Source organism: Oncorhynchus mykiss, chromosome 8 (genome assembly GCF_057628025.1).
Source record: "Oncorhynchus mykiss isolate SJ-2025 chromosome 8, ASM5762802v1, whole genome shotgun sequence".
Taxonomy (NCBI): Eukaryota; Metazoa; Chordata; class Actinopteri; order Salmoniformes; family Salmonidae; genus Oncorhynchus; species Oncorhynchus mykiss.
The window spans coordinates 81906952-81934573 of record NC_143029.1 but is presented as its reverse complement, the minus strand read 5'-3'; the positions used below and the strand labels follow the sequence as shown (position 1 = coordinate 81934573).

The 27622-nt window shown below is 41.0% G+C and overlaps 3 protein-coding genes across 3 annotated transcripts; all 3 read left to right on the top strand.

Moving 5' to 3' along the window:
- Positions 1-8413: 8413 nt before the first annotated feature.
- LOC110530730 (C-C motif chemokine 4) lies at positions 8414-9906 on the top strand. Its single transcript, XM_036986858.2, has 4 exons — positions 8414-8587; positions 8734-8848; positions 9011-9088; positions 9329-9906. The coding sequence occupies exons 1-4, from the start codon at positions 8500-8502 to the stop codon at positions 9363-9365; spliced, it is 318 nt and encodes a 105-aa protein (XP_036842753.2). The 5' UTR covers positions 8414-8499; the 3' UTR covers positions 9366-9906.
- Positions 9907-16150: 6244 nt separating this feature from the next.
- Positions 16151-17675, top strand: LOC149982153 (C-C motif chemokine 20-like). The gene is made up of 4 exons (XM_090183154.1): positions 16151-16314; positions 16439-16550; positions 16832-16909; positions 17060-17675. Exons 1-4 carry the CDS (start codon positions 16227-16229, stop codon positions 17094-17096), a joined length of 315 nt encoding a protein of 104 aa, XP_090039280.1. The 5' UTR covers positions 16151-16226; the 3' UTR covers positions 17097-17675.
- An 8058-nt stretch (positions 17676-25733) lies between these two features.
- On the top strand, positions 25734-27363 carry LOC110530731 (C-C motif chemokine 20). Its single transcript, XM_021613984.3, has 4 exons — positions 25734-25889; positions 26014-26122; positions 26393-26470; positions 26619-27363. The coding sequence occupies exons 1-4, from the start codon at positions 25802-25804 to the stop codon at positions 26653-26655; spliced, it is 312 nt and encodes a 103-aa protein (XP_021469659.3). The 5' UTR covers positions 25734-25801; the 3' UTR covers positions 26656-27363.
- The last annotated feature ends 259 nt before the right edge of the window (positions 27364-27622 follow it).

Here is a 27622-nt window from a genome sequence, read left to right as displayed (position 1 = left end):
GTTGTATTCAGTGTACGTGACAAATAAACTTTGATTTGATTTGTTTGCTTTGCTACTCTCTGTTTATCATATATACATAGTCACTTTAACTATACATTCATGTACATACTACCTCAATTAGCCCGACTAACCAGTGCTCCCGCACATTGGCTACCCGGACTATCTGCATTGTGTCCCGCCTCCCACCATCCACCAACCCCTCTTTTGCACTACTGCGACTCTCTGTTTATCATATATGCATAGTCACTTTAACCACACCTACATGTACGTACTAACTCAATTAGCCCGACAAACTCGCTACTGTATATAGCCTCCCTACTGTATATAGCCTCCCTACTGTATATAGCCTCCCTACTGTATATAGCCTCCCTACTGTATATAGCCTCACTACTATTATTACTCACTGTCTTTTTACAGTTGTTTTTATTTCTTTATTCTTTATTATTCTTTGTTCACCTAATACCTATTTTTTACTTAACAATTGCACTGTTGGTCAGGGCTTGTATTGGTCAGGGCATTTCACTGTTGGTCAGGGCATTTCACTGTAAGGTCTACTACACCTGTTGTATTTGGCACATGTGACAAATACACTTTGATTTGATTTGCTTTGACACTGATGGTATCAAACAGCACATTAGATGACACTTCCTGTCCTATTTACTAGTTTCACCCAGAGTCATCAGTGCCAACAACAGCAGCAGCAGAGTAGAGAGAGTCACAACAAGCTTTACCATCTTGTCAGGTTCAGAGGTCGAGGCAGGCAGTGAAGTTCAACAGATACCTGGAACTCTCTCCTCAGAATGAGATTCCAAGATGATCTGATCCAATGATCTGGAATTCTAGTTTAAATACTTTCTCAGTTGGAAATATGATGCCCTTTTCTGGACCGTAGACCCAGCGGTTGTGGAACAAGGTGGAAACTTCAGTCTTGACATGTATTTGGGTCAGGGAAGTTTGACACATATGTCACATTGTTGGTACCTTGGTAAACTCCCTTCCACTCAGGGCCTGGATCAAGAATTTACAGCAACTATACAATGATGCATGTCAGCAAAATTCTAAGGGAGATGTTCTCATTGTATAATAGAGTATTACATAACGTTGGGATGATGTGATGTAATGTACAAGTAGCCTTCAAAAGAAGTTTGATTGTTCAATTCAAACCCATTTAGTCCGTTGTGATTAGAAGGCCTACTGTATGTAGGAGTTATAGTGAATGTTCCTGAGGGGCCTAGTTACAGTTTGGACTTAAATCACCTTGAAAATCTATGACAAGACTTCAAAATGACTGTCTAGCAATGATCAACAACCAACTTAAGAAGCAGTGCGGGGCCTCCCGGGTGGCGCAGTGGTTAAGGGCGCTGTACTGCAGCGCCAGCTGTGCCATCAGAGTCCCTGGGTTCGCGCCCAGGCTCTGTCGTAACCGGCCGCGACCGGGAGGTCCGTGGGGCGACGCACAATTGGCCTAGCGTTGTCCGGGTTAGGGAGGGCTTGGTCGGTAGGGATGTACTTGTCTCATCGCACACCAGCGACTCTTGTGGCGGGCTGGGCACAGTGCGCGCTAACCAAGGTTGCCAGGGGCACGGTGGTGCGGCTGGCTTCCGGGTTGGATGTACGCAGTGTTAAGAAGCAGTGCGGCTGGTTGGGTTGTGTATCGGAGGACGCATGACTTTCAACCTTCGTCTCTCCCGAACCCGTACAGGAGTTGTCGCGATGAGACAAACAATTGGGGAGAAAGAGGGGTAAAAATGTTAACAAAAAAACAAAAATCATATAAAAACCTTTGTATTTTGATTCAGACAGAGAATAACTGTGGTCTCAAATCAATAGCCTGTTTACGCACCCATTCATCAATCTAAGTGACAGTAAATAAAATCCCCAGCAAAATACGTCAGTTTAAATGAGAGATATCAGATTTTTGAATGAGATGCTTCTCAATCGACCACATCCACATATGCAGTGAAAGATGTCAGACCATGAGAATTCCCCAAAATCTGTCTTCTCACAAAAACGTCTGTAGCATCTGAATGGTTCTCCAGATCTCTGTTTTGATCTACGTCCCCCACAAGTAACACTGATGTGTCAACTTCTGTCTGTAGTGTCTGAACCGTTTGGACTAGAAACTAATACTCCACTAATACCACACTGACTCTCACCAACACGATGGTGTTCTCCGTTTTTCTCTACGAGCCCCACAAGTGTCACGGGACTCGTCTGAAGGTACCAACACAAATGAATAGATGTATGGAGGTAGTTTTGTGCCAACAAAAACATGGGGATAAATATGTATCCCAAAAAACCTAAATATTTCCTGAGTTTTCTTACATGTCCTAGATGTAGGACAGACACTTTTAGGGGTTTTAACACCTTTGCTGTGATTATGTGTGTATGTGTAACCATGTACCATCTCCGTGGCGGAGATCTTTGTGGGCTATACTCAGCCTTGTCTCAGGATGGTAAGTTGGTGGTTGAAGATATCCCTCTAGTGGTGTGGAGGCTGTGCTTTGGCAAAGTGGGTGGGGTTATATCCTTCCTGTTTGGCCCTGTCCGGGGGTGTCCTCGGATGGGGCCACAGTGTCTCCTGACCCCTCCTGTCTCAGCCTCCAGTATTTATGCTGCAGTAGTTTATGTGTCGGGGGGCTAGGGTCAGTTTGTTATATCTGGAGTACTTCTCCTGTCCTATTCGGTGTCCTGTGTGAATTTAAGTGTACTCTCTCTAATTCTCTCTTTCTCTCTTTCTCTCTCTCGGAGGACCTGAGCCCTAGGACCATGCCTCAGGACTACCTGACATGATGACTCCTTGCTGTCCACAGTCCACCTGGCCGTGCTGCTGCTCCAGTTTCAACTGTTCTGCCTTATTATTATTCGACCATGCTGGTCATTTATGAACATTTGAACATCTTGGCCATGTTCTGTTATAATCTCCACCCGGCACAGCCAGAAGAGGACTGGCCACCCCACATAGCCTGGTTCCTCTCTAGGTTTCTTCCTAGGTTTTGGCCTTTCTAGGGAGTTTTTCCTAGCCACCGTGCTTCTACACCTGCATTGCTTGCTGTTTGGGGTTTTAGGCTGGGTTTCTGTACAGCACTTTGAGATATCAGCTGATGTACGAAGGGCTATTTAAATACATTTGATGTGATTTTGATTTGATATGTGTAACCATGTACCCACATCAGTGAAACCACCACAGATCATATCATAGAACATACTGTATGTACAGTTATCAGATGTATCATTTGGTCTAGGAGGAAACACAGTGCATTGTGCGCCACACAAAGGAGGCTGATGGAAGGAGCTATAGGAGGACGGGCTTATTCTAATGGCCAAAACGGAATTGATGAAATGGTCCCAAACACATCAAACACATGGAAACAACGTGTTTGACTCTTTTCCAGCCCCTCTCACCAGCCTCCTCTAGCGCCACAGTGATAAAGTTGTCTTGGAAATGTCCTCTATTTACCAAATCATGAGCGCAAACCACACACAAGTCAGAGTTAGTTATCAAAGTCCATCTTTAATTATATCAGCTCTATCACAATCCTGTGACTCTCAGATAAATTCAGTGTCTCTCAATGAATTCTCTGAGAGCCCCTTCCACATTTCAAATGAGGTCCTTCATAGCAAAGACAGACACAGGATAAGACAGCATCGGCATAATTCATCGTTCAGCTTTGTCTCCTATCTCAAACCCCAGAACCATAAACCAACCCTCCATATCAACAGGCATATATCAAATTGTCATTTAGATACAACCAACTCTAAATACAACCAATCCTGGACAAACTCACAGAGACACACTGACTGGCACACAGACATTGTGGAGCCAAGAGATATGTTTGCACATGATGATACTTTGACCTCTCCCCTCTCTGCGGCCCATGCAACTTAGTCTTGACATAGAATAGAAAACTGCAACCCTGCCACAGTATTATACAAAAATAACATTCTTGAAGTGATTTACAAACATATGATAAATATAAAACATCTTACATGTGTTATCAACAAATTCTGATTATTCCACGACAAAGTCTATTGAGTCAAACCATGGAACTGCCCCTGTTTATGTCCTATGAAGCTGTGAAAGGGCACATTTGGGGTGGTGATATTTATAAACAAATATGTGATGAGTTAGATATGAACCAAACCAGAGAATCACCACAGAACCAGTAAAGAACTTTAATTTCACCACAGGGTGTTGCACTGAGGATGAGCAAGAACTTTTCTTACAAGACGTATGACAACAATGATGACATAATGACCCCAGAGCTCTGAGTTGTAATTCCTAATTCTACAGCTCTGACTGATGGTCAACATTCTATATTAGAGGAACACTCGTCTAACCTGTTGAGCAGGGAATTTCAAATGGCAAATGTGAAGGGGAACTTTCAGGTGTGACTTTGGGAAGTAAATAAACACAGCAGGGAAATACAAGAGGAATTCAATCTCCTATCTGATCAATCTAATTGTCATGTCTGTGTGCGTGTCTGTGTCTTTGTGTGTGACTGAGACATCGTTCACTGAAGTGCATGGATGTGGGCTGTTACGTGTAGGTTGTCTTGATAATATGGTTATTTTCTAGGTCAGTGGAACACAGAATGTATTGATGCCGTCAAGTCAAAGGCGGAAAAGTGTTTCTGTGACAACTAAACAGGTCATGATGAAGGAGTTTTAACCGTTCCTCTTCAGTTGTTGCATCATAACTGTCCCTGTGACAACCACAACCTTTTCCCCCTTGAATTTGTCACAATGCATTAATATGAATATTGAGACATTTAACACATTGGTGCTGTTTCTTTGCAATGTATAACCTCACACAACTACCATGTGAAACCTGGGACAGAGTGGGAGGATCCTCTACATTCACAGAACAATTGAAGACCACTTCAATGAGCTGAAGAGATGAGTAAAAGTTTATCTCTCTCACCCACTGATACTTGTTTAATATAATATAGAACTCAAAGGATTCCTGCAATTCAGAAGTTCATGTTTCATATCATTAGCTCTTATTACAGTAAGATGAGATACATGGAAAGTACAGTGTCTTCAGAAAGTAACTACACCCCTTGATTTTTAACCACATTTTGTTGTGTTACAACCTGCATTTAAAATGGATCAAATGTAGATTTTGTGTCATTGGCCTACACACAATACCCCAAAATGCCAAAGTGTAATTGTGTTTTCAGATTTTTTTCAACAAATGAATAGAAAAGGAGTCAATAAAGATTCAACCCCTTTTTTATGGCCAGCCTTAATAAGATCAGGAGTACGTTTGTGCTTAACAACTCACAAAATAAGTTGCATGGACTCGCTCTGTGTGCAATAATAGTGTTCAGCATGATTTTTGAATGACTACCTCATCTCTGTACCCCACACATACAATTATGCTTAAGGCCCCTCAGTTGAATTGTGAATTTCAAACACAGATTCAACTACAAAGACCAGGGAGGTTTTCCAATGCCTCCCAAAGAAGAGCTCCTATTGCTAGATGGGTCAAAATAAAATGAAAAAACAGACATTGAATATCCCTTTGAGCATGGTGATGTTATTAATTACAATTTGGATGGTGTATCAATACACCCAGTCACAACAGAAATACAGGCGTCCTTCCTAACTCAGTTTCCGGAGAGGACGGAAACCGCTCATGGATTTCACCATGAGGCCAATAGTGAATAATGGTTGAATATTGGCTGTGAAAGGAGAAAACTGAGGATGGATCAACAGTGTAGTTACTCCACAATATTAACCTGTAAGGACAGACGCTGGGAGACGGGAAGCAAGTAAAGGGAGTGAATATTTAATCAGCAATGGACATGAAACAAAACAAGGCCAGCGTCTGGACAAGAGGAATACAATCACATCAATGCTGAAAGGGGAAGAAACTGAGGAAGTGACAGATATAGGGGAGACAGTCAATAAGGTAATAGAGTCCAGGTGAGTCCCATGAAGTGCTGACGCGCATAACGATGGTGACAGGTGTGCGTAATGATGGGCCGCCTGGCGCCCTCGAGTGCCAGAGACGGGGAACGGGAGCAGGCGGGACATAACCTAAATGACAGAATGAAAAGAAGGAAGCCTGTACAGAATAAAAATATTACAAACATGCATCCAGTTTGCAAGAAGGTACCACAGTAAAACTGCAAAAGATGCTTCAAAGAAATTAACTTTACGTCTTGAATACGAAGCGTTATAAGAGAACCTGGTTCAGTCTGCTTTCCAACAGACACTGGGAGACAAATTCACCTTTCAGCAGGACAATACTCTAAAACACAAGGCCAAATATACACTGGAGTTGTTTACCAAGATGACATTGAATGTTCCTGAGTGGCCCAGATAGAGTTTTGACTTAAATAAGATTCTAAATCTATGACAAGACTTGAAAATGGCTGTCTAGCAATGATCAACAACCAACTTGACAGCGCTTGAAGAATATTGTACAATCCATGTGTGCAAAGCTCTTATAAATTGACCTTGAAAGAGTCACAGCTGTAATCACTGCCAAATGTAATTCTAACATGTATTGACTCAGGGGTGTGAATACTTATGTAAATGAGATGTTTCTGTATCTCATTTTCAACTAAATTGCAAACAGTTCTAAAAACATGTTTTCACTTTTTCATGATGAAGTATTGTATGTAGACGGTTGAGAAGACAATCTATTTCATCTATTTTGAAGTCAGGCTGTAACATAACAACGTGTGGAATAAGTCAAGAGGTGTGAATACTTTCTGAAGGCACTCTATTTAACCCGCTGAGTCAATACATACAGACTTGGAATCATTGGCCATTTTAATAAATGGAACACTAGTCACTTTAATAATTGCACGTTAATAATGTTTTCATATCTTGAATTACTCATCTCATATGTATATACTGTATTCTATACTATCTATTACATCTTAGTCTATGCCACTCTGACATTGCACATCCATATATTTCTATATTATTATTCCATACGTAGATTTGTGTGTTTTAGGTAGTTGTTGTGGAATTATTAAATATTACCTGTTAGATATTACTGCACTGTCGGAACTAGAAGCACAAGCATTTTGCTAAACTCGCAATAACATCTGCTAACCATGTGTATGTGACCAATACCTTTATTTTACCTTTATTTAACTGGGCAAGTCAGTTAAGAACAAATTATTATTTTCAATGACGGCCTAGGAACAGTGGGTTAACTGCCTGTTCAGGGGCAGAACAACAGATTTGTACCTTGTCAGCTCGGGGGATTTGAACTTGCAACCTTCCGGTTACCAGTCCAACACTCTAACCACTAGATAGCCTAATGGTTAGAATCACTTTTGGTAGCTATTACAGCGGTGAATCTTTCTGGGTCCCTAAGAGCTTTGCACAGCTGGATTTTACAATATTTGTCCATTATTCCTTTAAAAATTATTCAGCCTCTGTTTACACAGCGCACATCCAACCCAGAAGCCAGCAATGTGTCAGAACCCCTAGGCGCCAACTCAGGGTCTCTGGTGGCACAGCTGTAGCTGCAGTACAGCACCCTTAACCACTGCGCCACCCGGGAGGCCTCAGGTTTTTATATGATTGACACATCTCCCACATCCTTTGGTTATGAGGGTTAAAGGACATTATACTGTAGAATTGATATATTGTTCAATTGAGGTACAGTGGTTGGCATGTAATTCACCCTACACTCCTTGTATTTATAACTAGTTCATATAGGATCATAGGATAGAACGGTGTTTCTTAATGGGGACCCAAAAGGTGTGCACTTTTCTGTTATTGCCGTAGCACTAGACACCTGATTCCACTAATCATTGGGAGTGTTCCTCTGCCTAGGCGTTGCTGATGCATGCTAGATCTTACAATGCCTGGATAGGTATTTTAAGTATCAGCTTAAATGTTCTATTAGCAATTTGATGCTTGACAGCACGGTCGATGACCTGCCACACAACCATTGGTTGATGCATGCAACTGAGCAGGGTTTTGATGATGAGGTAATTAGTGGAATCAGGTATGTAGCATTTGGGGCAAAACTAAACCCTTTGGGTTCCCAGCACCAGAATAATGAAATACTGAGATATAATATAAAACACAAACTCACTTAACATAATCCAAAAATGTATTCCTTAACCCAGGAGACTTCAACAAATGTACAAGAATTTATGTACACTAATATTCTCACTTACAATATTTAGGATGACATTCTAGTGCATTTGAATCTCCTCAGAATAAATGCTGTATATAAATAGACAAGTCATAGTTGTGTTCAAACAGTCTTCCTCTTGTTCTGTTGAAGAATCTTGTTTCACTTTTTTATTAATTGGGGAAAGTGATGGGGAAATTCTGCCGTGGAACTTTGGTTTTAAGATGTGGGTAGGAAAGCCCATTTCACCTCTCAGAGAATGTTTCCACCTGCACCAGGAGTATATATATGGCTCTGGTGAGGAGTAGGACCTCACACAGCCACTGAAGCTCTCTGTCTGAAGACAAGACAGCAGCTCATCACATCACAGCACCACAGAAGAAGAGATGGCCCAGATCAGAGCCCCTGTTATTGTGCTGCTCGTGCTCCTGGCTGTGGGGCTGTTCACTACTGAGGCTTCTGCAGCTAAACAAGGTCAATATCCTGCTGTGAAAGTTGTGTCTTAGTCCGTCTGTCTGTGTTATTACTGGAACACTGAACTAAACTGTTGGACAATTAGAGTAATATTTAGTCTTCATCAAGAGTCCTCTTTAATTGTCAATTTGTTCATTTTTTTACAGCACGTCGTAGACGATTCTGCTGTCAAAGTTATACTGGTGGGGAAATACCTTTTGAAGTTATCGTAGGATATACCCTACAGACCACGACTGAAATCTGCAGAATCCCTGCCATCATGTGAGTGTCTTTGATTATTTATCTTTGAATTGAGGTTCAGGATTCTTTACAGAAAAATACATTATAGTGTAATTATAGTTGAATAGAAATATGGGTTAACAATGCTGTGAAAACAGAGTGTTTTGTATGTGAGACTTACGGTTTTGTATGTGTCTCTTCCAGATTCCACACTAAAAATGGGAAAGATTTGTGTGCAGACCTTTCCCAGAGCTCGGTGATCCAACATGTCAACCGACTGAGGTAAGAATGACTCTCATAAATAACATTACAACTGTTATACTATTTACACTTGAATATTAAAAGGGATTTAGAATATAGTTGTTTATTATGAATGGTACAAACAAAGATTGTACTCCTGAATGTAGACACATTGAACCTGTTTCAGATTTGACAACAGATACACCTCTAAATTGGAGATATTGAAATATAAGAGTGGCCTTAACAGCTGAAAATAATCTGAATTTTTCTAATCTATTTCAGGGACAAGGCGGTTCACATCAGCAAATCACAGTCCTAATCCGATGATGGGTTCTGGATACAGAGGAGCAGAACATGTGTATTTAACAGTCAGGAGCTGAACATGTTAATAACCAGTGTATATAGTGTATATCCCATCCTGTTTCCTCTGCTATCCATCTACTTAAATCTTCTTAGTCCTATATTTTCTGGGCTGATTTTATATGAATATATTTTGCAAATTAAAAAAATGTGGTTATAATATAACGCTTTATGAGCAATAAGGTTAAGATCTCGTTGTAAGACAGGAAACTAAATGTTTAAACTTTTTTTAATGAAAACATTTGTTACTTTTTGTCACTGTTACAATTTATGTCTATAATAAATGTCATATATTTTACTATAACCTGTTTGTATATGAAATAGGCTTTGTCATTGTAGAGTTTAATGGTTTGATCTCGTTTTATGGGCATCAGAAATTGCACACGCTGTAACATTTTATTCATAAAAGTCTTGTGTATGATCATATCATTGATCACATCTGTTGCTTTAAACTGTTACTTTAATATTTTATGTCTATAATAAATATATTTTCCTAAGAATTCTCACTTGTTTTGTGTGTTCATCTTGTGTGGTTTGAGTGGTGAATGGAAGATGAACCTTGAACAGTACAATGACAGATACTAACTGATGAAGCAGACAGAGACAAGATATTGAATAGTAACTGTGGAGGAGACAACATCATGAGAGGTCACCAGTGGGTGGATGTAGTAACTGTAGAGGACACTACACCATGAGAGGTCACCAGTGGGTGGATGTAGTAACTGTAGAGGACACTACATCATGAGAGGTCACCAGAGGGTGGATGTAGTAACTGTGGAGGACACTACATCATGAGAGGTCACCAGAGGGTGGATGTAGTAACTGTAGAGGACACTACACCATGAGAGGTCACCAGTGGGTGGATGTAGTAACTGTAGAGGACACTACACCATGAGAGGTCACCAGTGGGTGGATGTAGTAACTGTAGAGGACACTATACCATGAGAGGTCACCAGTGGGTGGATGTAGTAACTGTAGAGGACACTACACCATGAGAGGTCACCAGTGGGTGGATGTAGTAGCTGTAGAGGACACTACACCATGAGAGGTCAGCAGAGGGTGGATGTAGTAACTGTAGAGGACACTACACCATGAGAGGTCACCAGTGGGTGGATGTAGTAACTGTAGAGGACACTACACCATGAGAGGTCAGCAGAGGGTGGATGTAGTAACTGTAGAGGACACTACACCATGAGAGGTCACCAGTGGGTGGATGTAGTAGCTGTAGAGGACACTACACCATGAGAGGTCACCAGTGGGTGGATGTAGTAACTGTAGAGGACACTACACCATGAGAGGTCACCAGTGGGTGGATGTAGTAGCTGTAGAGGACACTACACCATGAGAGGTCACCAGTGGGTGGATGTAGTAACAGTGGAGGACACTACACCATGAGAAGTCAGCAGAGGGTGAATCACTCTCACAGTTTCTTATAAAAACACTCCTATTCCAAAGGCCTTGTAGAGATGACATACAGTATATTCACTTTGTATGTCTATGGTGCTTAAGCTCCAAGTTGTTATTTTTGGATTACATTGAAATCTACATAGACCTGGCCTTGATGGTTGTATACAATGTACAATAACTTCTACCTGGCTAACAACAGGAGTTTCATACAACTGTTTCTTCTTGTTCCTTTTGAGGTTTTAGGAAAGAGTTGATGTTGTGACGAATGCATATTCATTCAAAACAATCAGATATATGACTATTTACAAGAGCTATTCATATTAATCTATTAAGGTAGCACAACCAAGAGGAACCAAATACATCACCACTGAGTCATCAATCGGTGTTAAATTCCCAAATTCCAAACTGTGTCACAACACACACTGTTGTCTCTGCTACCAAAGCAGTGAAATTCCAGTTCTGGAAGTTCTCATTCTGCATTTTTAACCAAATTATTATCTCGTGAGAATTCAATAGTTCAACACATAAACAGTGATAAAGAAATCTAAATGTTTCAAATAGATGGGAAGTTGACAATAGATTATTAGTAGCATGTATTCATGCTTTGTTGTTGTGATTTCATTCATATAATTCAGTTATTATTCTATTGTTACAGTCATGAAATATTCAAATGCTGTAAGAGCCGACGCTGGAGATGAGAAGTAGTGACCGGGAGTCAACATTTAATAGGAACAGACAAGGAACGAGCAACAGCCTCAAGCAACCCGGGAAACATACGGACAGACTACAAACAATACAGTCGGGAACAGAGATGGGGAACTGACAAATATAGGGGAGGTAATAAACAGGTGAGTCCAATAATACGTTGATGCGCGTAATGGGGAAAGGCAGGTGTGCGTACTGACGGTGGCAGGAGTGCGTAATGCTGGGGAGCCTGGTGCCTTCGAGCACCAGGGAGGGGGAGCGGGAGCAGACGTGACAATTGCATTGAATTGCAAAATCTGATGCAATGATTTACTGCCATAGGGCTGGGTGCAGCTAGTATTGATATATTGGTCAATTTACAGGAAGAAAATACATAGTTATCTTCATATTTGCTAAACCGAATATATTTGTTACGCCTAGTCCATTGGACAATTAAATAGGAATATCAAACGTCTGAGGTATGATAACACCATGTACTCTGCATCTCAGATAGAGATGGAAATCACAATTCAGAAACATGAACCAAAACTCATTACAACTGTTATTGACCCGGTGTGTCAACTCAACCATAACAGACATGCAGCCAAACATGCTGGTTGAAATGCTCTCTTCCTCTCTCTCTCGTCATCCCTATCTCCATCTCTTTCCTTCCCTCTCTCCCCATCTCTCTCTCTACCTCCTTTTCCCTCTCTCCCACTCTTCCTCCCTCTCTTTCTCTTCCTGATCTCTCCCCCCTAACCATCTCTCTTTCTCTCCCCTCTCTCCCCAACTCTACTCCCTCTCTCTCTCAATCTCTCTCTCTTTCTTACTCCCTCTCCCTCTCTCCCCTGTCTCTCTCTCTCCCTCCTCTCTCTGCCTCTCTCTCCCCCTTCCCCTGCCCTATCTCTCTCTCTCTAACCGCCAGGGGTTTGAGGTTTGGGGCGAGGGGGGCTGTTCATTGACCCGGTGTGATGTAGATCATCATGTGTTTTCCCACTTCAATCAATCTGAAAGGCAGTTAGATGGGTAAGTACCCTCTTAGAAAAATTGGTTCCAAAACGGCTCATCGGCTGTCCCCGTAGGAGAACCCTTTTTGGTTCCGGGGAGAACCCTTTTTTATTTCCACATAGATCCATTTTGGGTTCCATGTTGAACCCTCTGTGGAAAGGGTCGTACATGGAACCCAAAAGGGTTCTAAATAACTTATTATTTTAAGGATTTGAACTCATAGTTGAACAAAGTTACCTCGCGAACTCCTCAAACCTGATTCTTAGTACAGGGCTCTGATGTTCCCACTCCTATCTAGTGTAAGTCTCACTCTAGCAACTAGAGGGCAGCAGAACCTTTCAAACTTTAGAAAATCCAACTGTAATTTATTTAACCTTTATTTAACTAGGCAATTCAGTTATTTTCAATGACGGACTACCAAAAGGCAAAAGGCCTCCTGCGGGGACGGTGGCCTGGGATTAAAGAAATAAAATAAATACAATATAAATATAGGACAAATCACACCAATAACGAGAGAGACAACACTACATAAACAGAGACCTAAGACAACAACATAGCAAGGCATCAACACATGACAGCACAGCATGGTAGCAACACAACACAACAACAACATGGTAGCAACACAACATGGCAGCAGCACAAAACAGGGTACAAACATTATTGGGCACAGACAACAGCACAAAGGTCATGAAGGTAGAGACAACAATACATCACACAAAGCAGCCACAACTGTCAGTAAGAGTGTCCATGATGGAGACTTTGAATGAAGAGATTGAGATAAATCAGTCCAGTTTGAGTGTTTGTTGCAGCTCGTTCCAGTCGCTAGCTGCAGCGAACTGAAAAGAGGAGCGACCCAGGGATGTGTGTGCTTTGGGGACATTTAACAGAATGTGACTGGCAGAACGGGTGTTGTATGTGGAGGATGAGGGCTGCAGTAGATATCTCAGATAGGGGGGAGTGAGGCCTAAGATGGTTTAATTAATAAACATCAACCAGTGGGTCTTGCAACGGGTATACAGAGATGACCAGTTTACAGAGGAGTATAGAGTGCAGTGATGTGTCCTATAAAGAGCTTTGGTGGAAAATCTGATGGCCGAATGGTAAAGAACGTCTAGTTGCTCGAGAGCACCCTTACCTGCCGATCTATAAATGATGTCTCCGTAATCTAGCATGGGTAGGATGGTCATCTGAATCAGGGTTATTTTGGAAGCTGGAGTGAAAGATGAGGGATTACGATACAGGAAACCAAGTCTAGATTTAACCTTAGCCTGCAGCTTTGATATGTGCTGAGAGAAGGACAGTGCACAGTCTAGCCATACTCCCAAGTACTTGTATGATGTGACTACCTCCAGCTCTAAACCCTCAGAGGTAGTAATAACACCTGTGGGAAGAAGGGCATTCCCCTTACCAAACCAGACCTTTGTTTTGGAGGTGTTCAGAACAAGGTTAAGGGTAGAGAAAGCTTGTTGGACACTAAGAAAGCTTTGTTGTAGAGCATTTAGCACAAAATCCGGGGAGGGGCCAGCTCAGTATAAGACTGTATCATCTGCATATAAATGGATGAGAGCGCTTCCTACTGCCTGAGCTATGTTGTTGATGTAAATTGAGAATAAAAATTGAGGAATCATGACTTGAAGTGGTGATTATAGATCTCAGCCATGTGCTTCTTGTCAGTAACAGCCACATTATCAATGGGCAGCTGGGAGGAGGAGGGTTTATTCTCCTGGTCTTGAACCATTTTCCAGAACTTTTTGGGGTTAGACCCACAGAGAGACAACTGCTCCTTAAAGTAACTACCTTTGGCCTTCCGGATAGCCTAAGTGCACTTATTTCTCATTTGCCAGAATGATAGCCAGTGAGCTTGAGTATGCGTATGCCGAGCCTTTCGCCAAATACAACTCTTGAGGTGGAGTCACTCTGCCTATGTCATCATAGTGAAACACGTTGTTTCCATGTGTTTGATGTGTTTGGGACCATTTCATCAATTCCATTTTGGCCATTAGAATGAGCCCGTCCTCCTATAGCTCCTTCCATCAGCCTCCTCTGTGTGGCGCACAATGCACTGTGTTTCCTCCTAGACCAACTGATACATCTGATAACTGTACATACAGTATGTTCTATGATATGATCTGTGGTGGTTTCACTGGTGAGGGTACATGGTTACACATACACACATAACCACAGCAAGCTGTTAAAACCTCTAAGAGCTTCTGTCCTACTTCTAGGACATATAAGAGAACTCAGGAAATATTTAGGTTTTTTGGGATACATATTTATCCCCATGTTTTTGTTGGCACAAAACTACCTCCATACGTCTATTCATTTGTGTTGGTACCTTCAGACGAGTCCCGTGACACTTGTGGGGCTCGTAGAGAAAAACGGAGAACACCATTGTGTTGGTGAGAGTCAGTGTGGTATTAGTGGAGTATTAGTTTCTAGTCCAAACGGTTCAGACACTACAGACAGAAGTTGACACATCAGTGTTACTTGTGGGGGGCGTAGATCAAAACAGAGATGATGCTACAGACGTTTTTTACAGATGCTTCAGATGCTACAGACGTTTTTGTGAGAAGACAGATTTTGGGGAATTCTCATGGTCTGACATCTTTCACTGCATATGTGGATGTGGTGGTTTGAGAAGAAGCCCATTCAAAAATCTGATATCTCTAACTTAAACTGAAGTATTTTGATGGGGATTTTATTTACTGTCACTTAGATTGATGAATGGGTGCGTAAACAGGCTATTAATTTGAGACCACAGTTATTCTCTGTCTGAATCAAAATACAAAGGTTTTTATATGATTGACATATCTCCCACATCCTTTGGTTATGAGGGTTAAAGGACATTATAATGTAGAATTGATATATTGTTCAATTGAGGTACAGTGGTTGGCATGTAATTCACCCTACACTCCTTGTATTTATAACTAGTTCATATAGGATCATAGGATAGAACGGTGTTTCTTAATGGGGACCCAAAAGGTGTGCACTTTTCTGTTATTGCCGTAGCACTAGACACCTGATTCCACTAATCATTGGGAGTGTTCCTCTGCCTAGGCGTTGCTGATGCATGCTAGATCTTACAATGCCTGGATAGGTATTTTAAGTATGAACTAACCACATGTTCTATTAGCAATCTGGTGCTTGACAGCACGGTCGATGACATCCCACACAACCATTGGTTGATGCATGCAACTGAGCAGGGTTTTGATGATGAGGTAATTGGTGGAATCAGGTATGTAGCGTTTGGGGCAAAACTAAACCCTTTGGGTCCCCAGCACCAGAATAATGAAATACTGAGATATAATATAAAACACAAACTCACTTAACATGATCCAAAAATGTATTCCTTAACCCAGGAGACTTCAACAAATGTACAAGCATTTAGGTATACTAATATTGTTGTGCATTTCAATCAGCTCACAATAAATGCTGTATGTAAATAAACATGTCAAAGTTGTTCAGACATCCTCCTTCTTGTTTTGTTGAAGAATCTTGTTTCCCTTTTTTGTTCATTGGGGAATGTGATGGGGAAATTCTGCCGTGGAACTTTGGTTTTAGGGCGTGGGTAGGAAAGTCCATTTCACCTCTCAGAGAATAAGCCTCTACCTCTACCAGGAGTATATATATGGCTCTGGTGAGGAATAGGACCTCACACAGCCACTGAAGCTCTTTGTCTGAAGACAGCAGCTCATCACAACACAGCACCACAGAAGAAGAGATGGCCCAGATCAGAGCCCCTGTTGTTGTGCTGCTCGTGCTCCTGGCTGTGGGGCTGTTTGCTGCTGAGGTTTCTGCAGCTAAACAAGGTCAATATTGGATGTGAAAGTTTTGTCTCAGTCCGTCTGTCTGTCTCCCTCTCTCCTTGTTTTTTGCAAATGGTGTTTTTTAATTGCCATACAAGATAACGTTTCTTGTCTTTTTGCTCAATAGGTTTTCCTAGAGGCTGTTGTACGAGTTACTCCCAGGGTAGGATGGACATTCGTCTCATCCTTGGCTTTTCCATACAGACAGTGAATGACGGGTGCAACATTGATGCTATCATGTGAGTGACTATGGAAGGCCTAACAGTAGAACTGGGACAAACTGCAAGTAAAATGATAACATTAATTGTAACACATGTAGTATTTATGCAGTATTTCTTCAATTTAAGTATATCATTAAGTATAAAATAATTGTACAACAGAAGTAAAACAATTTGATAACTTGATATTATTTGCATTGATTGATTTGCGATGTGATATTGCATTGTGATGTTATAGAGATGTAAGCCTATAAAGCACTGATGATTGACTGATGTTGTCTCTTCAACATGTTCTCTTCCAGTTTCCACACTGTCAGAGGGAGATTCCCATGTATGGATCCCACCAAGGGCTGGGTTATGAAAGTTGTTCACAAGCTGAGGTAAGAATTCATTCATATTTATTCAGGATAAAATGATTTGGTTCCATGGAATTGAATTATACTGACAGTGTGTGTAAGGTTTATCATAAGGATATTAGGTAAAACGATGGTATAAGAAATGGATGACATAACTTTATTTCTTCTCTACAGGGAGAGAGCGGAACGATTGAACAAGAAAAGGTCATAGGAATGGTTCTCATCACAAGGGTACACGGGACGAAGAGTTTGTGTTGCTATCTTCATTGACGGAGGAGAATGCAAACATGCTGGAATCCTGCTATCTCTAAGTTTATCCAACTACCTGAATTTTATCAGACATTTTTCTGTGCTGAAAAGTATAATAAATGAAGAATATAAACAACGCGGAGCACCTGGACACAGCCCTTAGCCGTGGTATATTGGCCACATATGACAAACCCCTGAGGAGCCTTATTGCTATTATAAACTGGTTACAAACATAATTAGAGCAGTACAAATATTATTTATTGTCATACCGATAGTATATGGTCTGACATACTACAGCTGTCAGCCAATCATTTTCAGGGCTGGAACCTCTCAGTTTATTATTTTGCATAACCTATTTGTATATGAAATCATCTGTGTTGGCAGAGTTTAATGTTATAATCTTGTTGTATGAGCATCAGAAATCACATGTTTTAACCCTTTTATTCATAAAGGTCTTGTGTATGATCAGATCATTGATCACATCTGTTATATTTAACAGTTACTGTTACATTTTATATCTATAATAAATCATATATTTTACTAAGAATTCTCACTTCTTTTGTGTCTTCATCTTGTGTGGTATGAGGGGGGCTCCTGAGTGCCACAGCGGTCTAAGGCACTGCATCTCAGTGCTTGAGGCGTCACTACAGACACCCTGGTTTGAATCCAGGCTGTATCACAACCGGCCGTAATTGGGAGTCCCATAGGGGGGCGCACAATTGGCCCAGCATCGTCCAGGTTTGGCCGGTTTAGGCCGTCATTACAAATAAGAATTTGTTCTTAAAACCTCTTTGGGCTAGGGGGCAGAATTTTCACTTTTGGATAAATAGCGTGCCCAATTTCAACTTCCTGCTACTCATGCCAAGAATATAAGATATGCATATTATTCATAGATTTGGATAGAAAACACTCTGAAGTTTCTAAAACTGTTGAATCACGTCTGTAAATATACCAGAACTTATGTAGCAGGCAAAACCCAGAGGACTAACTGTTCAGATTAGTTATTTTTTTAGCCCTCTCCGTTCCCTGAGTTGTCTTTGCCAAGGGATATTTCATAGGAACCTGTTTTCAGTTCCTACCGCTTCCCCTGGATTTCACCAGTCTTTGGAATTTGGTTGAGGTTATTCCTTTGTGCAATGAAGAAGTAGGCCAACTCGGAACTAGGGACACTTTTGTGAGTTGCGCAAGACGTGAAAAGCAGCGCTGGTTTGTTTTCATTCCTGTATTGAACACAGAAAGACCCGACTACAATTTGATCGATTATTAACGTTTAAAAATACCTAAATTTGTATTACAAAAGTAGTTTGAAATAGTTTGGCAAAGTTTATAGGCAACGTTTGAAATATTTTGTAGTGACGTTGCGTTTTTTGTAAGATGTTTTTTTCTGGATCAAATGCGCTTTATAAATGGAGATTTTGGATATATATGGACGGAATTAATCGAACAAAAGGACCAATTGTGATGTTTATGGGACATATTGGAGTGCCAACAAAAGAAGCTTGTCAAAGGTAATGCATGTTTTATATTTTATTTCAGCGTTTTGTGTAGCGCCTGTAGGGTTGAAATATGCTTACTCCTTTGTTTACTGCTGGTGCAGATGGTGCAGGCTATAAGATAATAGCTTCTTATGCTTTCGCCAAAAAGCATTTTTAAATTCTGACATGTTGGCTGGATTCACAACGAGTGTAGCTTTAATTGAGTATCTTACATGTGTGATTTAATGAATTAAAGTTTGAATTTTATAGTATTTTATTTGAATCTGGCGCTCTGCATTTTCCCTTGCAATTGGCCAGTTGAGACATTTGCGTCCCGCCTATCCCAAAGAGGTTTAACTGACTTGCCTAGTTAAATAAAGGTTACTTTTTTTGGACAGTACAATGACAGATACTAACTGATGAAGCAGACAGACAGAGAAAATATTGTATAGTAACTGTGGAGGACAATACACCATGAGAGGTCACCAGTGGGTGGATGTAGTAACTGTAGAGGACACTACACCATGAGAGGTCACCAGTGGGTGGATGTAGTAACTGTAGAGGACACTACACCATGAGAGGTCACCAGTGGACTGATGTGGTAACTGTAGAGGACACTACACCATGAGAGGTCACCAGTGGACTGATGTGGTAACTGTAGAGGACACTACACCATGAGAGGTCACCAGTGGACTGATGTGGTAACTGTAGAGGACACTACACCATGAGAGGTCACCAGTGGACTGATGTGGTAGCTGTAGAGGACACTACACCATGAGAAGTCACCAGTGGACTGATGTGGTAACTGTAGAGGACACTACACCATGAGAGGTCACCAGTGGACTGATGTGGTAACAGTAGAGGACACTACACCATGAGAGGTCACCAGTGGACTGATGTGGTAACTGTAGAGGACACTACACCATGAGAGGTCACCAGTGGACTGATGTGGTAACTGTAGGGGACACTACACCATGAGAGGTCACCAGTGGACTGACGTGGTAACTGTAGAGGACACTACACCATGAGAGGTCACCAGTGGACTGATGTGGTAACTGTAGAGGACACTACACCATGAGAGGTCACCAGTGGACTGATGTGGTAACTGTAGAGGACACTACACCATGAGAGGTGTTGTGTTTTTACTATCATTAACTGAAGACTTTTAGTTTTTATCAAAGATTCTCTGTAATTAGCATTTCGTGATTAACTAATCAGGCAAATGGAATTATCTAGGAAGTCAGGGGGAAATGAAAATATTCAGATTACAAAGTTATAATTTTCCTAATATAACTTTTCAGATATTTTAATATCTGATCAATTAGTCTTCTGAATAATGACTTACTTATTTTATGTTAGTCTCATTCCAAATGTCGTAAATTGTTTGTTATCTGCACGAACCCAGTCTTCACTATACATCAATTGTCTTAAATCATTTATTTATTAACTAACTAAACAATCACAGAAGTGCACACACAAACAAACAAAGTAAATATGGTTTCAAGAAATTATAGGGAATGTGCCCTAGTGGGCTAAATAGGCATGGCGGCTTGTTAGACAAAAGGGGAGTGGGGGTCAGCTGAGAAGTCACTACAGAGTTGATAATTATAACAATTGAAATGCTAATCCTTTGCACATGAACGCTCACTCATTCGGGAACAATTGCAATCAATATATATATTTCCGCTCAGTGTGTCGTCGGGATCTCTGTTAAAAAGTTTGATCTGTTGGAGAGTGTCCGACCTCTCTCTCTCTCTGGCGTGGTTAGAATGGGTAGTTCAGAGTGACATTCATTCGGATCATTATAGAATAGATGTTTTCGGCGGTTGTCGATTTTCCCGTTCAATTATACCGAATTCCTAGCTGCAGACTAGTAATTAATATCAAAGACTTGTTCTTATTCTGTCGGTATCGATAGTCTAAGAGTTTAACCACGTGGGATGGTTAAAAGATTCAGCAGTCTGGTCTCAAACCTTGGCCCTCTCGTTATCGAGGTAAGCTGGTCTGCAACCTTTGTCCTCTCGTAATTGAGAGCAACATGGTCTGCCTATTTCTCAGGCCCAGAATCTAGAATATGCATATAATTGTCAGATTAGGATAGAAAACACTCTAAAGTTTCCAAAACTGTCAAAATATTGTCTGTGATTATAACGGAACCCATATTGCAGGCTAAAACCTGAGGAAAATTCAACCCGGAAGTGGCCTCTATTTTGAAAGCTCCATGTTCCATTGAATGCCTTCCCTCCATTTAAAGGGATATCAACCAGATTCCTTTTCCTATGGCTTCCCCATGTTGTGAACAGTCTTTAGACATAGTTTCAGGCTTTTATTTTGAAAAATGAGCGAGAAAGATCACATCGCATCAGTGTATAGCTGGGTGTCCCCAGGGTTTTGCTTGCGCAACAGTTTGGAGCAGCCATTGTGTCTCTCTCTCCTATTGACGAAGCTAAAGTCCCGGTTGATATATTATTGATTATATATATATATATATATATATATATATATTATATATATTAATTTATTGATTTTCTGACTTTCGTGACCAATCTACTTGGCAGCTAGCTGTTTGTAATATTTTGTCTACTGAGAGAGATGTTCTTACATAAACGCTTTGATACCTTTCGCTGAAAAGCTTTATTGAAATCTGACACCCCAGGTGGATTAACAACAAGCTAAACTGTGTTTTGCTACATTGCACTTGTGATTTCATGAAAATTAAATATTTTTAGTAATTTAATTTGAATTTGGCACTCTGCAATCCAGCTGATGTTGATGTAAATGATCCCGCTAACGGGATGGGTGCATCAAGAAATTAAACTCAAAAGGGAATTGGAGTTTCCTTCATTAAATAGTCCAAAATCACATTATACAATTTTACAAACAGTTTCATCCTCACTCATTCATCTTACACAACAATTAGATGTAAACCGCATATCTGAGGCTCTTATATAAACAGCGTTATGGTACTGTTGCCGTATTGTCTCCCATGAGTTTCACAAAATTGTACCAAACGGACCAGGTCGTAGCTGGATTCTTCTCCGATCTTTTATACCTTCTCCAGAACATAAATGTTGTTCGGACCTCAAGTTCTGTGAGGTGGAAGAAATTTCTTTGATCTCTTCAATGAAAACTCTACTCTCTCTCTGTACTGTGGACATGAGGAGATAATCTCCTCCATGAATTTACGACCTCTCTCTGACCACAGCAGCCTGGGTGTAGGAGACAGGGAGAGGGGGATGGGGCTTACTGTACCCAAAGAGGGCAACGTCATGACAGAGGTCACCAGTGGGTGGATGTAGTAACAGTGGAGGACACTACACCATGAGAGGTCACCAGTGGACTGGATGTAGTAACAGTGGAGGACACTACACCATGAGAGGTCACCAGTGGGTGGATGTAGTAACTGTAGAGGACACTACACCATGAGAGGTCATCAGTGGGTGGATGTAGTAGCTGTAGAGGACACTACACCATGAGAGGTCACCAGTGGGTGGATGTAGTAACAGTGGAGGACACTACACCATGAGAGGTTAGCAGAGGGTGAATCACTCTCACAGTTTCTTAAAAAACACTCCTATTCCAAAGGCCTTGTAGAGATGACATACAGTATATTCACTTTGTATGTCTATGGTGTTTAAGCTCCAAGTTGTTATTTTTGGATTACATTGAAATCTACATAGACCTGGCCTTGATGGTTGTACATACAACTGTTGATTCTTGTTCCTTTTGAGGTTTTAGGAAAGAGTTGATGTTGTGACAAATGCATATTCATTCAAAACAATCAGATATATGACTATTTACAAGAGCTATTCATATTAATCTATTAAGGTAGCACAACCAAGAGGAACCAAATACATCACCACTGAGTCATCAATCAGTGTTAAATTCCCAAATTCCAAACTGTGTCACAACACACACTGTTGTCTCTGCTACCAAAGCAGTGAAATTCCAGTTCTGGAAGTTCTCATTCTGCATTTTTAACCAAATTATTATCTCGTGAGAATTCAATAGTTCAACACATAAACAGTGATAAAGAAATCTAAATGTTTCAAATAGATGGGAAGTTGACAATAGATTATTAGTAGCATGTATTCATGCTTTGTTGTTGTGATTTCATTCATATAATTCAGTTATTATTCTATTGTTACAGTCATGAAATATTCAAATGCTGTAAGAGCCGACGCTGGAGATGAGAAGTAGTGACCGGGAGTCAACATTTAATAGGAACAGACAAGGAACGAGCAACAGCCTCAAGCAACCCGGGAAACATACGGACAGACTACAAACAATACAGTCGGGAACAGAGATGGGGAACTGACAAATATAGGGGAGGTAATAAACAGGTGAGTCCAGGTGAGTCCAATAATACGTTGATGCGCGTAGTGGGGAAAGGCAGGTGTGCGTACTGACGTTGGCAGGAGTGCGTAATGCTGGGGAGCCTGGTGCCTTCGAGCGCCAGGGAGGGGGAGCGGGAGCAGGCGTGACAATTGCATTGAATTGCAAAATCTGATGCAATGATTTACTGCCATAGGGCTGGGTGCAGCTAGTATTAATATATTGGACAATTTACAGGAAGAAAATACATAGTTATCTTCATATTTGCTAAACCGAATATATTTGTTAGGCCTAGTCCATTGGACAATTAAATAGGAATATCAAACTTCTGAGGTATGATAACACCATGTACTCTGCATCTCAGATAGAGATGGAAATCACAATTCAGAAACATGAACCAAAACTCATTAAAACTGTTATTCACCCGGTGTGTCAACTCAACCATAACAGACATGCAGCCAAACATGCTGATGGAAATGCTCTCTTCCTCTCTCTCTCTTCATCCCTATCTCCATCTCTCTCTCTACCTCCTTTTCCCTCTCTCCCACTCTTCCTCCCTCTCTTTCTCTCCCTGCTCTCTCCCCCCTAACCGTCTCTCTTTCTCTCCCCACTCTCCCCAACTCTACTCCCTCTCTCTCTCAATCTCTCTCTTTTTCTTCCTCCCTCTCCCTCTCTCCCCTGTCTCTCTCTCTCCCTCCTCTCTCTGCCTCTCTCTCCCCCTTCCCCTGCCCTATCTCTCTCTCTCTCTAACCGCCAGGGGTTTGAGGTTTGGGGCGAGGGGGGCTGTTCATTGACCCGGTGTGATGTAGATCATCATGTGTTTTCCCACTTAAATCAATCTGACAGGCAGTTAGATGGGTATGTACCCTCTTAGAAAAATTGGTTCCAAAACGGCTCATCGGCTGTCCCCGTAGGAGAACCCTTTTTGGTTCCGGGGAGAACCCTTTTTTATTTCCACATAGAACCATTTTGGGTTCCATGTTGAACCCTCTGTGGAAAGGGTTGTACATGGAACCCAAAGGGGTTCTCCTTGAACCAGGTTCGAAATAACTTATTATTTTAAGGATTTGAACTCATAGTTGAACAAAGTTACCTCGCGAACTCCTCAAACCTGATTCTTAGTACAGGGCTCTGATGTTCCCACTCCTATTTAGTGTAAGTCTCACTCTAGCAACTAGAGGGCGGCAGAACCTTTCAAACTTTAGAAAATCCAACTGTCATTTATTTAACCTTTATTTAACTAGGCAATTCAGTTATTTTCAATGACGGACTACCAAAAGGCAAAAGGCCTCCTGCGGGGACGGTGGCCTGGGATTAAAGAAATAAAATAAATACAATGTAAATATAGGACAAATCACACCAATAACGAGAGAGACAACACAACACTACATAAACAGAGACCTAAGACAACAACATAGCAAGGCAGCAACACACGACAACACAGCATGGTAGCAACACAACACAACAACAACATGGTAGCAACACAACATGGCAGCAGCACAAAACAGGGTACAAACATTATTGGGCACAGACAACAGCACAAAGGTCAAGAAGGTAGAGACAACAATACATCACACAAAGCAGCCACAACTGTCAGTAAGAGTGTCCATGATGGAGACTTTGAATGAAGAGATTGAGATAAATCAGTCCAGTTTGAGTGTTTGTTGCAGCTCGTTCCAGTCGCTAGCTGCAGAGAACTGAAAAGAGGAGCGACCCAGGGATGTGTGTGCTTTGGGCACATTTAACAGAATGTGACTGGCAGAACGGGTGTTGTATGTGGAGGATGAGGGCTGCAGTAGATATCTCAGATAGTTGGGAGTAAGGCCTAAGAGGCTTTTATAAATAACATCAACCAGTGTGTCTTGCGACGGGTATACAGAGATGACCAGTTTACAGAGGAGTATAGAGTGCAGTGATGTGTCCTATAAGGAGCATTGGTGGAAAATGTGATCGCCGAATGGTAAAGAACATCTAGTTGCACGAGAGCACCCTTATCTGTCGATCTATAAATGATGTCTCCGTAATCTACACTCCTTGTATTACACTCCTTGTATTTATAACTAGTTCATATAGGATCATAGGATAGAACGGTGTTTCTTAATGGGGACCCAAAAGGTGTGCACTTTTCTGTTATTGCCGTAGCACTAGACACCTGATTCCACTAATCATTGGGAGTGTTCCTCTGCCTAGGCGTTGCTGATGCATGCTAGATCTTACAATGCCTGGATAGGTATTTTAAGTATGAACTAACCACATGTTCTATTAGCAATCTGGTGCTTGACAGCACGGCCGATGACATCCCACACAACCATTGGTTGATGCATGCAACGTCTGAGCAGGGTTTTGATGATGAGGTAATTAGTGGAATCAGGTATGTAGCATTTGGGGCAAAACTAAACCCTTTGGGTTCCCAGCACCAGAATAATGAAATACTGAGATATAATATAAAACACAAACTCACTTAACATGATCCAAAAAAGTATTCCTTAACCCAGGAGACTTCAACAAAGGTACAATCATTTAGGGACACTAATATTGTCGTGCATTTCAATCAGCTCACAATAAATGCTGTATATAAATAAACATGTCAAAGTTGTTCAGACATCCTCCCTCTTGTTCCGTTCAAGAATCTTGTTTCCCTTTTTTGTTCATTGGGGAATGTGATGGGGAAATTCTGCCGTGGAACTTTGGTTTTAGGGCGTGGGTAGGAAAGTCCATTTCACCTCTCAGAGAATAAGCCTCTACCTGCACCAGGAGTATATATATGGCTCTGGTGAGGAATAGGACCTCACACAGCCACTGAAGCTCTTTGTCTGAAGACAGCAGCTCATCACATCACAGCACCACAGAAGAAGAGATGGCCCAGATCAGAGCCCCTGTTGTTGTGCTGCTCGTGCTCCTGGCTGTGGGGCTGTTTGCTGCTGAGGTTTCTGCAGCTAAACAAGGTCAATATTGGATGTGAAAGTTTTGTCTCAGTCCGTCTGTCTGTCTCCCTCTCTCCTTGTTTTTTGCAAATGGTGTTTTTTAATTGCCATACAAGATAACGTTTCTTGTCTTTTTGCTCAATAGGTTTTCCTAGAGGCTGTTGTACGAGTTACTCCCAGGGTAGGATGGATCGTCTCATCCTTGGCTTTTCCATACAGACAGTGATTGACGGGTGCAACATTGATGCTATCATGTGAGTGACTCTGGAAGGCCTAACAGTAGAACTGGGACAAATTGCAAGTAAAATGATAATATTAATTGTAACACATGTATTATTTCTTCAATTTAAGTATATCATTAAGTATAACATAATTGTACAACAGAAGTAAAACAATTTGATAACTTGATGTTATTTGCATTGCTTCATTTGCGATGTGATATTGCATTGTGATGTTATAGAGATGTAAGCCTATAAAGCACTGATGATTGACTGATGTTTTCTCCTCAACATGTTCTCTTCCAGTTTCCACACTGTCAGAGGGAGATTCCAATGTGTGGATCCCACCAAGGACTGGGTTATGAAAGCTGTTCGCAAGCTGAGGTAAGAATTCATTCATATTTATTCAGGATAAAATGATTTGGCTCCTTGGAATTGAATTATACTGACAGTGTGTGTAGGGTTTATCATAAGGATATTAGGTAAAACGATGGTATAAGAAATGGATGACAACTTTATTTCTTCTCTACAGGGAGAGAGCGGAACGATTGAACAAGAAAAGGTCATAGGAATAGTGTTCATCACAAGGGTACACGGGACGAAGAGTTTGTGTTGCTATCTTCATTGACGGAGGAGAATGCAAACATGCTGGAACCCTGCTATCTCTAAGTTTATCCAACTACCTGAATTTTATCAGACATTTCTCTGTGCTGAAAAGGATAATAAATGAAGAATATAAACAACGCGGAGCACCTGGACACAGCCCTTAGCCGTGGTATATTGGCCACATATGACAAACCCCTGAGGAGCCTTATTGCTATTATAAACTGGTTACAAACATAATTAGAGCAGTAAAAATATTATTTATTGTCATACCGATAGTATAGGGTCTGACATACTACAGTTGTCAGCCAATCATCATTCAGGGCTGGAACCACCTAGTTTATTATTTTACATAACCTATTTGTATGTCATGACTTCGGCTGAGGTCGGCTCCTCTCCTTGTTGGGGCGACGTTTGGCGGTCGGCGTCACCGGCTTTCTAGTCATCACCGATCCATGTTTCCTTTTTCCTTTTGTTTTGTCTTGACTACACACACCTGATTTCTATTCCCTTATTATGTTCCTTATTTACCCTCTCGTCTACCTTTCTGTTTCATCCGTGATTGTTTTGTGTTACCGTGTGTGTTGGAGGGTTTTTCTCTATACGTTATGTTTCCTTGTTGGAGATATTCCAGTTTTGAATATTTTGAGTAAAGTCTTTTGTGTTTTCTCAAACCTGTGTCCTGAGCCTGACTCAGACAACGAACCCAGCATTTTATCACATTGTATGTGAAATCATCTGTGTTGGCAGAGTTTAATGTTATAATCTTGTTGTATGAGCATCAGAAATCACATGTTTTAACCCTTTTATTCATAAAGGTCTTGTGTATGATCAGATCATTGATCACATCTGTTATATTTAACAGTTACTGTTACATTTTATATCTATAATAAATCATATATTTTACTAAGAATTCTCACTTCTTTTGTGTCT